The 17,053-nt window shown below is 35.5% G+C and overlaps 1 protein-coding gene across 1 annotated transcript; it reads right to left on the reverse strand.

Moving 5' to 3' along the window:
• Positions 1-4,113: 4,113 nt before the first annotated feature.
• On the reverse strand, positions 4,114-16,485 carry LOC144453953 (protein FAM76A-like). Its single transcript, XM_078145324.1, has 9 exons — positions 16,284-16,485; positions 14,180-14,244; positions 12,678-12,738; positions 12,170-12,322; positions 11,706-11,923; positions 11,211-11,288; positions 9,143-9,317; positions 8,233-8,334; positions 4,114-7,717 (listed from the first exon to the last, which is right to left on the reverse strand). The coding sequence occupies exons 1-9, from the start codon at positions 16,377-16,379 to the stop codon at positions 7,658-7,660; spliced, it is 1,008 nt and encodes a 335-aa protein (XP_078001450.1). The 5' UTR covers positions 16,380-16,485; the 3' UTR covers positions 4,114-7,657.
• Positions 16,486-17,053: the final 568 nt, after the last annotated feature.

The following is a 17,053-nucleotide window of genomic DNA, read 5'->3' on the forward strand; positions in this document are numbered from 1 at the left end:
AACATGGAACATTTACGCTTAAAAAAATAAAGTTTTTGAATTTTTAATTGTTTTAATGGCATATGTACCCTTTTTCAATTAGGGCTGAAATCTTCCTAGACTGACAGATCAACCATTGTGGACTTGGTCTAATTATTGAGTGTTTTGTAGTTTACATTAACGCTTTAATTCAGGCAAATCTCACCAATTCACAAGGTTTTGTGAAAGCACTTTGGACATTTTCAAACTGTAGAATAGTCCGTACTGATGAGGTTCTGAATCTCTATTTTCAGTGGTGCTGATAGCAGTAATTTTTGGTAGGAGATAGGAATTCTATGAAATCAGATCTGTAGACATGTTATGCATTACAGTTATGATTGAATATTAATATATAGCACAAGGATCATTATGACATATAAAGAAAGTTGTAAAGTTTGCCAATCAGAGAGAATTGTGGAATATTCAGCTAACTGTGAATTAGCCAAATTCAATTATTTTGGTTCTGTAATTATTACAGATGTCATGTCAGTAAGAATCATCAAAGTTAATTCTCTCACATTTGTCTTTCATACATGCTTGTTTGTAGGATTTTGTGAAGCTGTGTCCTTGTTTGTGTGTGTGTATGTATGTATGTATGTATGTATGTATGTATGTATCATCATCATCATCATCATAAAAATTTATATAGCGCCAAATTCCAAAAAGTCAAAATTGTTCAAAGGCGCTAGATGGTGTTCAATTTACACAATGCTCGCATAAACATGTGATGTTTCAGTCGTTTTTTGAAGATTTCCAGGCTTGTGGACTGGCGTATATCCTGTGGTAGGTCATTCCAAAGCTTTGGAGCACAGATTGTAAAGGCGCGACCACCATAGGTTTTGTTGTTAAATGTACGCTGGACTAACAGGCTTTTTTTAGCTGATCGAAGGGAGCGTTGTGGTTTATATTCCTCGATTAATTCTGAGATATATCCTGGGGCTTTATTGTTTTGAGCTTTGTAAGTCAGGAGAAGGATCTTAAATTCAATCCTGAAGTGGACAGGCAACCAATGTAGGTCACGGAAAGTTGGTGTGATATGAGTAAATTTCTTTGACCGAGTGACTATTCTGGCAGCAGTGTTCTGAGTACGTTGAAGCAGAGCAATAAAATTATCAGGGAGACCATAAAGGAGTGCATTTCCATAATCCAGCTTGGCTGACAAGATAGCATGGATAAGTGTTTGACAGGCTTTGTTTGTAATGTATTTTCTAATTGATCCAATTCGACGGAGATGGTTATAAATGGAATTGCATGTATTCTTGATATGGTGTGTCAGCATATGTGTGTTGTCGAAAGTAACTCCGATATTCTGTGCTGTCTTCACAACAGGTACAGATGCTGATCCAATTTTAAGATGGTCTACTGGATCAGGCAATGTGTTGAATTTGGAGTGAATAAGGAGAATCTCTGTCTTTGAGTCATTTAGCTGTAACTTGTTTTCTGTCATCCATAGTTTTATGTCACTGATGCAGGTTTCTGTAGAGTAAATGGCTGTAGAAGCATCTGGATATGAAAAGGCGAGGTATACATTGTTATCATCAGCGTATTGATGAAACTGTAGGTTATGCTTGCGAATGAGATTGCCCAGTGGAGAGATGTATATTGTAAACAAAAGAGGGCCCAACACTGATCCTTGTGGTACCCCACAGGCAAGGTCTGATGGTTTACTGTGGGTATTTCCAATTTTAACTGACTGGTAACGTTGTTGGGGATAGATCTCAAACCACTTTAAGGCCATACCAGTGATGCCAAGATTAGAAAGTCTGTTCAGTAATATGTTATGGTCGATGGTATCAAAATGTATGTATGTATGTATGTATGTGTGTGTGTATGTGTATGTATGTATGTATGTATGTATGTATGTATGTGTGTGTATGTATGTATGTATGTATGTGTATGTGTATGTGTATGTGTATAGGGAAGGGTTAATATACTGATCAGATCCCACTTCTGATTTTATTAAGTGACAATGTGAGACTTGTCTAAATGAGACAAATCCTTTTGACTGAGGTTGTACCTTCAAGAAAGATACCCTGTTCTGGGAGTACTCCTCAATATACACCAGTGGAATAGACAAACAATTTATTTCAATCGCCACGGTCTAAAACCATTGGATGGGGGGTGGGGGAGGAGGGAGGGGGAAGAGTTCTTTTTAATGCATATGATGATCTTCTATATCTATGTCACCCAACATGCAATTATATTGTATTATTAAAAGGATATATAGGCAAGGTTGATATGCTTAGGAGATCCAGAAAAGTCACCATCAACCCCCACGCCCACCTCCATGTTTGTGGTTTGTGTTCACCATGCAAGGGGATGAGTGAGGGTGCCCTGTACCATCCAGCCAAACATTATTTGTTATAGACTTTTCCCTACACTTGCTGGAAATATGAGAAACTGGCTTAAAAAAGTTGAAACTGGCAGATGCAATGGGTAGTCTGTAAGGTATGCCATGACAGTGCGCCCTCACATGTCGGCCAACCACTCTGGCGAGAGAGAGGAGGGCAGTGAGGGCAAAATGACACGATGTCTCTTACAGTCTTATGCAATGTGTTGATGTAATGAAAAATCATGCAGTCTTGACAAGGTAGTTTATAGACTTGCACTAACGTGTTATTCTAACAGAACACAACACACCAGTCAACTACAGTAATTGAAAGTTTATTTACACAATAACAAACAACAGTCAATTGGTAAAACTGGGTAAAATTCATATTACAGTGAAAAAATAGAATTGAAATCTATAAGTCTACAACATTAAATTTGTTTAAAATCATTGGTCTTCCTATAACTGATTGAATATACCACTTAACTCAATTATCGATTTAATACAGTCAAGAACATACTTCAGTAGTTCTTTTACACAAAACATGCTTCCATGATGATAATCACCAAACTAGGGAGGCTTAATACCATCCCTTGATTATAGTCACCAAACCAAGGAGCCTTTCAATGATCGTAGTCACCAAAACGGGGAGGCTTATTATCTGCCCATGATTAGTCACCGAACTGGGGATCCTTAATAATACCCACCTATGACCATAGTCACCAAACTAGGGAGGCTTAATACCTTCTAATGATAACAATCACCAAACTAGGTAGGATTAATACCCTGGTATGAATATAGTCACCAATCTAGGGAGGCTTAAACTATATGATGATGTATTCCTTATATGGATAGTGTGATAAAATGTGTCCAAATAAATTAGAATGACGACTATCTTGAAATGAAATACCAAATCATGCACACTACTCTGTACTATTACAATAAACATAACACATGCAATACTCTGACAAGAATAAATAGGTATACATTTAAAATAAAATTTCACTGAAAAAAAATAAGTAATTAAAAAAATTGATATTAGGTTCGTATACAACCAGCATCAGAAGTAGCCAAAATTTGGTCAAAACTGGATACATTGTTACATTTGAAATTTGTTTTTGTTTATGTACAAGTAGGCCCTTCACAGCAGCTCTTGGACTTAATTGTCATACGACATGTACTTGAATTGGATGGTTTCATTCTCATACCTACCTATATAAATTCTACACTTCTTTGTAAAAAGATAGAAACTCATTTTTTTAAATCATAACTGGAAATTGTTGTTACATTCATGCAATAGCAATAACAGAATTAATAGTAACACAAACTTAAAATAAAAACTTTTTTTTCTCGTGTAATTTTTTTGTACAGAAATTATGCACTTTGATTTGTTCAGAAATTATGCACTATACCAAATCAATGCAATGGTATGCTATTGGCTAATACCAAATACATGCAATGCTATTGGCTAATACCAAATCCATACAATGCTATTGGCTAATACCAAATCCATGCAATGCTATTGGCTAATACCAAATCCATGCAATACTATTGGCTAATAACTCATGTACACTTTAGCATTAAAAAGAATTTGAACTTGAAGAAAAGGACACAGCCCCTTGTGCAAATATGTATTTACCGTTAAAATCATTGCATATTGGAAGATTTAAACATTTCCAACGAATGAATTTATAAGCTAACACTGAAATAAAAGAAAAAGCATGACTTCTAAATCTTCACTGACCAGCCCCCCTCCCACCTATCAATCAGCTTACACCGACCCCCCCCCCCCATCTACATCTGATAACACTGTAATATAGGTCCAAGATAAATGCAATCTAGTCATATTAGTTTATGCATTCTATACTCCAGTAATGATATCAATTATCAGTGAGCTGAACCATGGCAAGCACATTCTAGTTTAGGAGCTTCTCTGCTTAGACCAAGAAAATTGATAAACTACATACAAGTTCAGAGATAGATGTTTCCCTAGTAGTTACTATGTTCATGATTTCTCCTGTCATTTTCTTACACCTCCCGACAAATCATGATGTCTTGTTTGGGTAACATTTCAGCAGATTTCTGTTGTCAGGCTTTGAAAATCTTAGTAAAGACACTTTGATATGGTATTCTTGCCTTTACAATTTCATAAATACTAGTACTTTGCTAATGAGCATGCTGTCAATAGAGGGCGCTATTCATCAAAGCTGTCTTTCTATGAAAACTTTAAGTGTGTGGTGACATTGATAAAAACTGAAATCTTAATTCATTTCATCAACAAAAGCATTATTTAAGAACTATATTACAAAAAATGACTTCTGATGTTACATCCTCCAGTGAATTTAGGAATAATCTGAACATAATATATTTATCACATTAAAACTATTATCCAAAAAGTGTTTTTTTTTCTTAAATGCACAGAATTTACTGAAATATGAACTTATACTGGTACCAATAAGACATTTGAAAACATGTCTCTATAAAACTGTCAATATGAAACAGGTATAATACTGAGGCTAGTAAAAACATATATTATGTTGGCTTTTTTTCATATAAATCTAAAAAGTCTAAAAACATATCAAAAGTGAACAGAAAAAATGTGTACTCTTGACAGAAAAGAACCTAAAATACAATAATTACACTACTTGCATTCTCTGGCTGTGTACTGGACAGTCTGTAAGGTCCACTGTGACAGGGCGCCCTCACTGGCCAACCCTTCCTGGTGATGGCCAGTGAGGGCGGAACGACAAGACGTGTCTTAGTCTATATACTGGACAGAAATGAACCTAAACACAATTATTACACGACTTACATTCCCTCATAAGTATCAAACTCACCAACTGTTCAATATCATGCTAAAAGTGGCACAAGCCGAGTTTGTAATATTTTTAGATAATACTCTGATGAAAATACTTGCCTAAAACATCGATTAAGCTATTGCTGATGTTAATGTCAATGACTGCATTACATGTCTTCAATGGTATTAACAAAAACTTCTGATATTGATAACATGATTGTTGGGGATTGTATCATGACATTTTAGTATATGTATACTAAATATCATACCATGCACAAACCAAGTTGAACAAAAAATATGGAATATATACTCAGGATGTTCTACATCATGACATCACACGTCTATGTCACTCATTCTGCTTTTTTTGCAATATGAGTCAAAACATTCAAATTACCATTACTTTCCTTGATTTTTCTTTGATATTACTGGCACTGGTAAAATTATGTTATTCTCCAATATTTTTCTTCATTCTGCCAGGAAATACTCTTGACCTAAGGGTTGTCACCACTAGTGATTTGTAGTGACAAAGGCCCCTTAGGTCACTTATATCTTCCTTGGCTGAATGAAGAAAATATTGGGGAATAACACCCAAATATCATCTTATTGTTAATATAGTATGACTGATTTATTTATCAATGAAAATTTCTGTTCACAGAGTCAAATTTTGGGGGGCATTTTTTGAATGTGAGTAAAAATTTACATTACTCAGTATAAAGCCAGTGACCATGAACATTCATTCTTGCAACTGGTCTGTTGGTTTGAGTTCTGTTCATTACAAGTGATGGTTAAGTATGCTTTGGTAAGTAGAATTAGAATGCTAAAAGGTTTATAAAAATACAATTCAGTAGATCCTATCTGCATAATGTATAACTTAACTTGTGCCACTTTTAACTTGTGTTCCAGAAAGTCACTACTTTGACAAAGATGTTGGTAAGACTCAATTTTCTCCCAGGTTGTGGTCCCTATTCCATTAGATATTGTTTAACAATCACCAATTTATCATTCATATTGGTCTCTCCATAACATAACATAGATTTATGCCACAATTTGCATGTAAAAATACATCATAAACAGAGTTTACTGTTAGTGACACATGAAAGTTGCCAAATCAGAAGATACCAGATAATTATTGCAGTTCTTCCAACACTTTTAGTCGACCATACCAACAATAAACATTTTTGTATCGTGCAATATTAAGTGAGGATCCACTAATTTAGCAGGTCAATATTTACACAAATAACCCACTTTCAATTTTTCCAGGTGATGTTCTAACATGAACACCATGCATTCTCTCTATCTGCACAACAGTAGGTGAGTACCATTAAATACCGGAAGATACCCAACTCTGTTCACTTGTTTGTTTAAAATTAAATTCATTAAAATGACATGATATTTCATGCCTACTATGTCAAAAAAAGACAAAGAAAAATGACAAATATGGCAGTAAAATATATTGAGTGTACTTGACTGAGTTTACCATACTATGATGATATATTGTTTGTTGTGGTTGTCTTGTAAAACACACATAAATGTTGAATGTCTTTTGTCCATAACAAGTTCAAATGTCAGGCAATAGAATTGGTAGTCAAGATTCAGGTACAGAATACTTAGGTTACAGCCTCCTCTCCTCACCTACAAACCGATGTGTTTGGAAACTTTTTGTGGTATAACTTAGAACTTAGTGTGGCCTGAGAAGTTACGCTGTATTGAACAAAGCTGATGTGAACACTTAGAAGACACCATGTCTAGTGCCAAAATGTTAGGAACTAATAAAGGCCATTTAAAATTCTACATAAGAGAACTTGTCTTGGCATTTACATGTACATGTGAAATAAGAGAACATTCAGTCTCGTTTTATTCTAGGTGTTGACTGTTTTACACAATGCCAAAATTGCCACAAGTTTGCACTACATGTATTCTCTTTCAGTTACCTCCAACTAGTCTACATTTTGCATTTGTAACTGTTGGAATGAAGTGACTAACAAACAAACTGAGCAGTAGCCATCATGCTTTGCATTTCAAAGAGAAAATCACTGATGATCTGCCATGTGTCAATCTCTCCTACTCTTAGCATTACAATCTTGACTGTCAAATCATCAAATACACCACAAGTAGGTCCGACAACAAAGTGCTAATTGTATTTAACAACATTCATATTACAAGTTTCTTACAAAATGGGTCATGTAAGTACTGGCCCTAACATATACAGACAGACATTTGTCTGAAGTTGCTAGTCTCCACAATCTAACTACAAGTATTCCAAAACTGTGTTACCTTGGCTCTATAGTATTGAAAAAAGACTGAAGAGTTGATATTAACAAGAACACACATTTTTTTGACTTTCATCATTCACACATCTGACTGCTTACATGTACATTTGCCAAGCTTTGGAAGCTCTTTACCGTTTACTTACACCATTCATATGTACAGATATGGGACCAATGAAACAGGAAGCCCAACTAGGTCACCTGACTACCACCTGACTATCACATGACCTGGCCAGTGTTGACTTGTCACTTCCCATCCTTCTTTGTAAGCTGGGATAATTGTTTGGTTAAATTGCGGTTCTTTGTCTGGAAAAGAAAAAAAATAGTTGCTGTTAATAGGAATTCCTCAACCACCTGTACATGATTGAGTTAGCTATGAAAATGAAGTTATGGATTGACATCTGCTTTTCAATTTTGTACCATTTATCATTTAAAAACATTCATAATGCTCTGTTGTGAATGAGAAATGACCTAATACATTTATGTGTATGATAACTTAATGTTTGTTGGTGTGCGCGTGTGTGTGTGTGAGAGAGAGAGAGAGAGAGGTTCATGAGTGTGTATGTATATACATATATATATATATATGTATATATATATATATATATATATATATATATATATATATATATATATATATATATATATATATATATATATATATATATATATATATATATATATATATATATATATATGAATGACTATGGGTGTGTGTATGTGTATGTATATATGTATGTATGTATGTATGCAAAATAAAATATGTGATTATTGACCACATTGCAACATCTATATACTAGCATAATAGATACAATACATACTTGTAGGAGTTCATAAGCCTCTGTTTGTTGTTTCTGCATTACTTCAATCTTATTCCTAAATGTCTTCTCTGTTTCCCACTGCTCTGCTTTCAGCTCAGTAATCTAGGTGGACAAATCACATATCTTGTCATTCTCCATACACATAAAATACATTGGACATATACAAGACTTTCTTCAACTACTCTTACACACAAACAAAACATTTGTAAAAGATTGTTTTCAAATTCCAGTGAAATAAGTGAAAAATAAGTCTTTAGCAAACATTTCCAGGTTTACGGTACATTTTCAGACAGGAACATCTCCATTTGCCAGACAGACAGGCTAAGATTACATTCTCCATGGACAATACACATGAAAAATAGTATCTTGTCAGAACTGCAATATCACAGCAGCAGTTAAGGGACACTCGTACAATGTACCTAAGATTGAATGTATTAATATACATGTATATATACATATATACATACATGTATATATATATATAGCATATGGAACTTATAAGTCAGTCCGTATAAATTTATGTAAAATCTGACGTTTCGATTAAAAATTCTTTTTCAAGGCGCTATCAGCAAGCTTTAGACATATATACATGGCCCAACCCATGGCCATACGTGTCATCTAAATGGAATGTCAGTCTGAAAATGACTTTAGCTAGACGTTCGGGCAAGCCCTCATTGTGAACTTCTTTCGCAGGATCGGAAGAAAGCCCAAATGCCTAGCAGCAAGACTAGGGACACTCGTACCTAAGATTGGGATGTTATCTGTCCTCTTTACATCAGGTATATTACACCTTTGGCTCCTCATGAAGTGAAGTACATGTAACATAACTCACAGTTCAACTATGATCTATGGCATGTAACATTAATTCTTGTCAACAGTCGCATTACATAAAGATTACTGCACTCTTTACCTTCTTATCTCTGTCCAAAATGACTTTATCCTTTTCTCCGATTTGTTTCTTGAGACTTGCAACTTGTTCTCGTAGCTGTGTCATGGCTACCATGTGATCTGTATTACCTGGATCCATGAAATTGATGTCTGATGACGATGTTGTGGACGTTGTTGCCGTGGTAGCAGAAACAATGCTGAAAAAAAGTGAGATTTTGAAAATCATTACACACACTTTACAAACTTCTAAAATTGACATATTTATTTTTGAGACCGTAGTCTTAAGCAAGCACCAGACAAACAGGTTATTTCAGACATTTTCCATGGACTACAATCTGTAATGAATGGTGTCTGTGAACCCTTACTACTGATAGACGTCTTTTTAGTAGTGTATATATTTTAATTTTCTCTTAGTGCTGCTCCTAACAATCTTAGTGAGCCCCTGATACACAAGGGATGCAATAAATAAATAAATAAATAAATAGACGTCACTGCTGATTCATGATAACGTATATTTCAGATTGTTGTGCCATTCTTTAATAAAGTATTCTTAGTCCTGTGACATCCTTGAGTCAGTTTTGTATCTTACATTAGACCTATGTGAAGAGCAATCAAATTTTATGTTTTCATGAACTTTTTGACACATTTAAAGTTAATTGTTATGAAGTTATCATTATAAAGAACACTTTTTTTTTTGGATAAATTGATAATATTGAACAAATCTCCAAATCACAACATTCTTGGACAGTTAGGGAGATTTATATAGGTACCCACTTGGAAGGAATGACACCATTGCTAAAGTATTGGGGAGTTTTATACAGGTACCTACTCCTTGGAAGGAATGACACCATTGCTAAAGTGTTAAGGAGTTTTATACAGGTACCTACTCCTTGGAAGGAATGACACCATTGCTAAAGTGTTAAGGAGTTTTATACAGGTACCTACTCCTTGGAAGGAATGACACCATTGCTAAAGTGTTAGGGGGTTTTATATAGGTACCTACTCCTTGGAAGGAATGACACCATTGCTAAAGTATTAAGGAGTTTTATACAGGTACCTACTCCTTGGAAGGAATGACACCATTGCTAAAGTGTTAAGGAGTTTTATACAGGTACCTACTCCTTGGAAGGAATGACACCATTGCTAAAGTGTTAGGGAGTTTTATACAGGTACCTACTCCTTGGAAGGAATGACACCACTGCTAAAGTGTTAGGGAGTTTTATACAGGTACCTACTCCTTGGAAGGAATGACACCATTGCTAAAGTGTTAGGGAGTTTTATACAGGTACCTACTCCTTGGAAGGAATGACACCATTGCTAAAGTGTTAAGGAGTTTTATACAGGTACCTACTCCTTGGAAGGAATGACACCATTGCTAAAGTGTTAAGGAGTTTTATACAGGTACCTACTCCTTGGAAGGAATGACACCATTGCTAAAGTGTTAGGGAGTTTTATACAGGTACCTACTCCTTGGAAGGAATGACACCATTGCTAAAGTGTTAGGGGGTTTTATATAGGTACCTACTTGGAAGGAATGACACCATTGCTGGAGTGTTAAGGAGTTTTATACAGGTACCTACTCCTTGGAAGTAATGACACCATTGCTAAAGTGTTAGGGAGTTTTATACAGGTACCTACTTGGAAGGAATGACACCATTGCTGGAGTGTTAGGGAGTTTTATACAGGTACCTACTTGGAAGGAATGACACCATTGCTAAAGTGTTAGGGAGTTTTATACAGGTACCTACTTGGAAGGAATGACACCATTGCTAAAGTGTTAAGGAGTTTTATACAGGTACCTACTCCTTGGAAGGAATGACACCATTGCTGGAGTGTTAAGGAGTTTTATACAGGTACCTACTCCTTGGAAGGAATGACACCATTGCTAAAGTGTTAGGGAGTTTTATACAGGTACCTACTTGGAAGGAATGACACCATTGCTGGAGTGTTAAGGAGTTTTATACAGGTACCTACTCCTTGGAAGGAATGACACCATTGCTGGAGTGTTAAGGAGTTTTATACAGGTACCTACTCCTTGGAAGGAATGACACCATTGCTAAAGTGTTAGGGAGTTTTATACAGGTACCTACTTGGAAGGAATGACACCATTGCTGGAGTGTTCTGTCTTCATCCGCTTGCTATGGTGGTGATGATGATGGTGATGTGATCTGATAAATAGAGTAGAATTGTACAATTAGGTTTCAATTCTCTAATTCCATGGAAACCATCATGTCACACAAATGGACACTCACAATAAGGTGAAGAATTTATGCATGCACTACGTGTGTATGCACTTCTTTGATTCTGGTTGAGGAACAAGTGTACTTTAATATTGGCTGGCGGCATAGACATTCAGGTCAAGGGCCAATGAAAGACTAGCTTTCAAATACACTTAGTGAACTTGAATACTGACCATTCTAATTATAAATTCTAACAAGATTTTATCATGACTCTGGCTTGTGGCAGGTCTAAATACATGTACACACATGCATGCACACACACACACACACACACACACACACACACACAAACTTTTCACTTTGATTGGTCACGATTCCATTGATTATAACATGATAATATCTTACCTGTGTTTATCATGACTTTTTGACTTGTGATGGTGTCCACTAGAACTACTACGATGTACTGCACTACTACTGGAAGTATGGTGTCTGGAACTACCATTACCACTGCCACCACTGCTACTACTACTGTTACCATTACCACTGTGGTTATGTTTCTTGGCTTTCTGTAACACTCTTTTATATGATAATGTACATAACCAACATAACAACTTTCCATTGACCTAGGTAGTCAAGAAATAGATAATGAAGATGATAGTAATACAACTGTTATTGTTCTGATATGAAGATTAGCTGTATTTCTTATGTGTCAGTTCAGTTTGTTACATTTGTTGTCTCTCAATGTAATAGTTGTTGCATGTTGTGATCAAGTGTATTTCATCTCATTGATTTCAATTCCATCACAGTAATTATTTGTACACTTGGATAATCTATCGTTGCCTAGTTACTAGAATGACCTTTGAACCTACCTTCTTCCTATCCTCCCGTCTATCAAATGCACATCTCTGTTTGCATTGTTCACATGTGAGTGGTGGACCGTATTTCTTCTCTGAGTTTGTACATCGTTGGCATTTGTTACCAATAAAGGCTGCTATTATGTTGCAATATTCACATGGCTTGGGCTACACAATACAAAAATGACAACAGTTTAGCTTTTTAGTAATTTATATTCCTATATCTGATACCATTATCATACAAATGGTGCAACACCTTGATGTGGGGGGGTTGTTTAGTTTCTGAGTGATCTTTCAATCTCTGCTAGCATACAACCATGTTAATCCTATAAAACATGTTTGTCATGTCCTGGCATTATAAGAACAGCAAGACTTGAAATAATTAAAAAAAAATCACTTTAAAAAATGCAGTAGAAAATAGCAGCAATGGCGTTGTAGCACAATTGTACGTTTCTTTTGAAAAAGTTCATCTACATGTTGATCCATGCTAGGTATACATTGTAGGTGTTCATTTAAAACTTACTGTTCCATATTTCTTCACCAACTCTGCACATTTCTTGCAAATGGAATTTGTACTACTTTTACTGTGGGGATAGAGAGATATGTTACTATTACTGACATATATACATATACAATGCCTGTTGCTGGTACATTGAAATGAGGGCAGTTTAAAAAGTGGGTGTTTTTTAGGGTATTGTGAAGTGTTTTAACTGTTAGAAAACCCTGATGTGACAATAGGGAAATCAAATAAAACTGGCAAAGTTTCCCATACTATAATTCTGTTTGGGAACTCAGGTAAAATGACTGGGAACCTCATGTAGTACTAAATGGGTATTGTTATCCATGCATATCTTACTCCTCTACACAACTGAACTTACCATCCGTAGATTCTAAAGAGGAGAGTTGACCGAGGGTGGATGAAAAGTCTAACAATACATGTACTTTACCAAGGTGAATTTCCAGTTTGTTATAACACCTCACAATTCATTCCTGTAAAAACTACACTGTCAGTAAATACGGTGACTAGTTCTTATGTGAATTGCATGACTTATATCCTATCATATGTGTTTCCTATACATGTATACATTAAAGGGACACGGTCTGTAATTTGTAAGTATTCTTTGTCATTTTTGTTTCCAAATAAAAGGTTATTTATGTTTTACCCTGCACTGTCACTTGTTTAATGACGAGTAGCCACTGACAAAACTCTTACCATATCAACTGATGTGATACTGTTTTCTCATACTATATGAATAAAATGACATCATTTTATTCTGATATATTACACTACAGTATCACAGCAGTTTATACGGTATCAGTTTTGTTAGTACACATGTACATGTAGCTGTTGGTTTTTTAGTTGGTAATCAGGAGTTGCAGACTACGTGTATGTGTCTGTACCTTTTCCAGAAAATGCTGGATTAGGACTAACATTTTGGGTTTTTATAGAACCACAACAAAACTTGATCCAATATGATTAAAATCCGATGTAGTGTACATGACGCAATTTCTTTTTTGGCTGTTACATTTATTGTCATTTGTTCTTTTGTGAGCACCCATTACATAAATCTGACACAATACCATAGGTTATCCCAAGCTACACGAAAGAGGTGAGGGAATTCACTCAATAAATGAGAACGCATAATGCACTGAAACATAGGGATTACAGTACTTCAGAACACTCTGTTTGAAAAGAGTTCGAGCACAGAGCGCAGACACCAATGTTATCATTATTGTTTGGTGGTTCTCTTTCTTTTAATTTCGAATGTTAAGTGTTATATTTTAAGACAGATTCTGGTTGGCTACTCGTAAGTACGAGAATGGCTTCAGGGAAAATCTATGGTACTGTGTCAGATGTATGTAATCAGCACTCACAAAAGAACAAATGACAGTAAACGTAACAGCCAAAACGAAATCACACTGTGTACAATACATCAAATTGAGCTTGATCCTGAACAAAGGAATAATGCAAAGTGGAATGACAAACCTACATGTACATGACTAGTAATAACGTAGATTACTTACTTTTCCTGTTGAAACTCAGCTCGACAGTATGTACACTTGACAACAGGGTAAGCACCACGACATTCCTACAGATATACAATAAACTATATGTAAATAAAAACTATTTTTATTCCACAACTGTTAATCTGACATGTATTGTAGCATGTTAATCTGTTAATCATTATACCATGTGTAAGTCAAGTTGAAAATCCCATATTCTTTGTTCAACTTGGCTTGACAATAATAATGTAATATTGTAATGACTTAAAAGCTTCCTAGATGTTTCAGCACCTGACAGTTTTGACCCAAGACACTTTGGCACTGCTTTGGACGTTTTGGCATCACTACCCAAAATGTTTCAGCACCACTACCCAAGACAAATCAGCACTAGTCTACTAATCAATTGTTGTGGTCCTTCTTTCATAAACTAACCCTAACACTGTCTTGGGTAGTGAGTGGTGCTAAAAAGTCTAGGAGTGAGGTCAAGTGCCTAGTGCCAAAATGATCCGGTGCCAAAATGTCCAGTTACTACTGCTACATTTGTATACAGGTTGTTTTATGTCATTACAACATGTGTGTATCTACATCTACAATATTGGTTCTATGACAGTACATTCAAAATCCCCCCCCCCCCCATTTTTCATAAATTGTGCTTGAAGAGGTACAATTGTATTACTCCCAAATATTTTTCTTCATTCAGTCAGAAAATATTCATGATCCAAGGGTTTTGTCACACTCCTCGTCCATGGATTTATTATGATAAGACCCCTTAAGTTACTCTTAATTAAGTCACTTATATCTTCCTTAGGTGATGACCTTTCATCAAACTATATTTTTCTCAGTTGCACAAAGAAAAAAGATTGGGAGAATAATATCTAATTACAAAAGTACATTCACCAGATTTTCACAACAGTCACTATGGTTGTCATCACAACAGTCACTATGGTTGTCATCACAACAAACTGACTATCAATCTGACGTTCCACACACACTGGGTGTACGTGTAGGATGTCACATTGATTGAATAATACCCATGTTGTGATTTGCCACTACATTATCCTGCATGGTATCAATCATTTTGTGGTGTTAGTAAACCTTGTATAAATGTCCATATACATTGTGCCATAATTTAAACACAGAATGGTCAACCCCCTAGTGAACTCTGGTAGATGCCAAAACCAATAGTGCATAAAGACAGCAACTTAACTACATGTTTGTACATGTACAATATACAAGTTGATTATACATTATGAGCTATGGCTAGAATTGGTGTACTTCTGCATTCCCAGAAATAAAATGTACCCCTAATGAGTTCTGATTTTCACTTTCATGTTGTTGTTTTTTATCCATCCTTTTGTCCTTTTTATTTACATTGATTTTAGTTCATATGAATAGTTACATTTCAACGTTTTTACACATATGACAATACCTTACCTGAAACTGATAAAAAAAATTATCAATTATTATTACTTATCTAAGAACACAGATGTTATTAATTTTGTAGAATTGTAAGAAATGTTGTATTATAATAATGCTTGACAGTCGTCTTCACTACAGTTAGGAGATAAAAAAAAAGGGCGGAACGTGACTGTTGCGGACAAACGGAAAAAAGGTGAGAAACGAACTGTGACGGTGGTGGTAAAACAGGTTTCAAGTCGATAATGATGTCAACGTACTAGGGTGACCTCGAGGTCAGTGTCGTTGTACGGTTTTGACGCTTTCCAAAAAGCACCTAGCATCCTGATAATGACAGGTACACTGTTTTGTAGGCTATTGTTATATATTGTTAATGTCAATAATAAGGTAGTCTTCAGACTGATGGAGTCGATCTAAACACACGACTTATAGATTTGTTTATGCTCTGTCAATGATCACAGAACTTCCTGTCACACACACACTAATACTATAGTACCATTACAATAAACGTGAAACAACAACGCAATGATGTGAAACTTTCAAACAAAATATATACTTCTTGAAGTTGATCTCCTTCTAAATGACTCCTTATTGAATGTCAAAACGTTCGTGAAAGCCTATATACAACACAATTCACTAAAATCTATCACAAAAAACGTAGACGTTGAATTTTCTCCGCACGATCGATTGCAGATTTTAGTATCTTTACCTTACAAAGTTGTTGTCCCTGAGAAAGCTCTTCGAATGGATGGCGACTGTTACATTTTGTACAAGCAAACAACGGATGAGATACAGCAGTAGTCATACTTGAGGTAGAAACGTCAGTTGGTGGTATCAAATGGGTTTAAAATCATCAACAGTGTCTCATAAATAATGAGAATACATCAGTTATTTTCACTTCGACAAGTAAAATAGCCGGTACTAAAATGCGCATGCGCAGCTTTCAAACGCATAGCATTGTGGGTATCAATAACACTGACCACCCTACTTGAGGGCGCTTCGCGACGGACTCATGCTCGCTAGCTACGTACAAAGAAATAACGCGACAACTAGTATAGACCACAGCACAGACAAGTCCTTACTTGTCACTTGTCTGTGTATAGGCATACATGGAAGGGAACCAGATTTGTTAGATACAACCATTGTACTTGTCATAATATCGTACACCCTGAACAGTATCAATCACCTGTGGGTGAACGTATTTTTGTAGCTGCATACATAATTCTCCAGTGCAGGCACTGGAGAGCGAGATATTCTTTATTGATTTATATCACTATTTGCTTCTTCTTTTTTTTTGCATTTGCTTGTTTTTATATGTATTTTCTTGTTTTTTTATGTAAATTCCTGGTGTATTTCTTTTATATGGGCCTTGAGCCTGATCCAAACAATAAATAAAAAAGATAAATACAATAAAAAAAATCAAAAGAAATTTATTTGTTGGGTCTGCACCCAAAAATCAGCGTCCCGGCCTGGGCAGCG

Source organism: Glandiceps talaboti, chromosome 3, assembly GCF_964340395.1.
Source record: "Glandiceps talaboti chromosome 3, keGlaTala1.1, whole genome shotgun sequence".
NCBI classification, from domain to species: Eukaryota; Metazoa; Hemichordata; class Enteropneusta; family Spengelidae; genus Glandiceps; species Glandiceps talaboti.

Bases quoted from the DNA above. Each gene is read 5' to 3' on its own strand.
- LOC144453953 (XM_078145324.1), bottom strand. From the start codon at position 16,379: ATGACTACTGCTGTATCTCATCCGTTGTTTGCTTGTACAAAATGTAAC. The intron at 11,924-12,169 runs GTAGGTTCAAAG...TTGACTACCTAG, and splicing joins GACGGGAGGATAGGAAGAAG to GTCAATGGAAAGTTGTTATG. The intron at 8,335-9,142 runs GTAAAGAGTGCA...TTGTCCACCTAG, and splicing joins TTTTGGACAGAGATAAGAAG to ATTACTGAGCTGAAAGCAGA.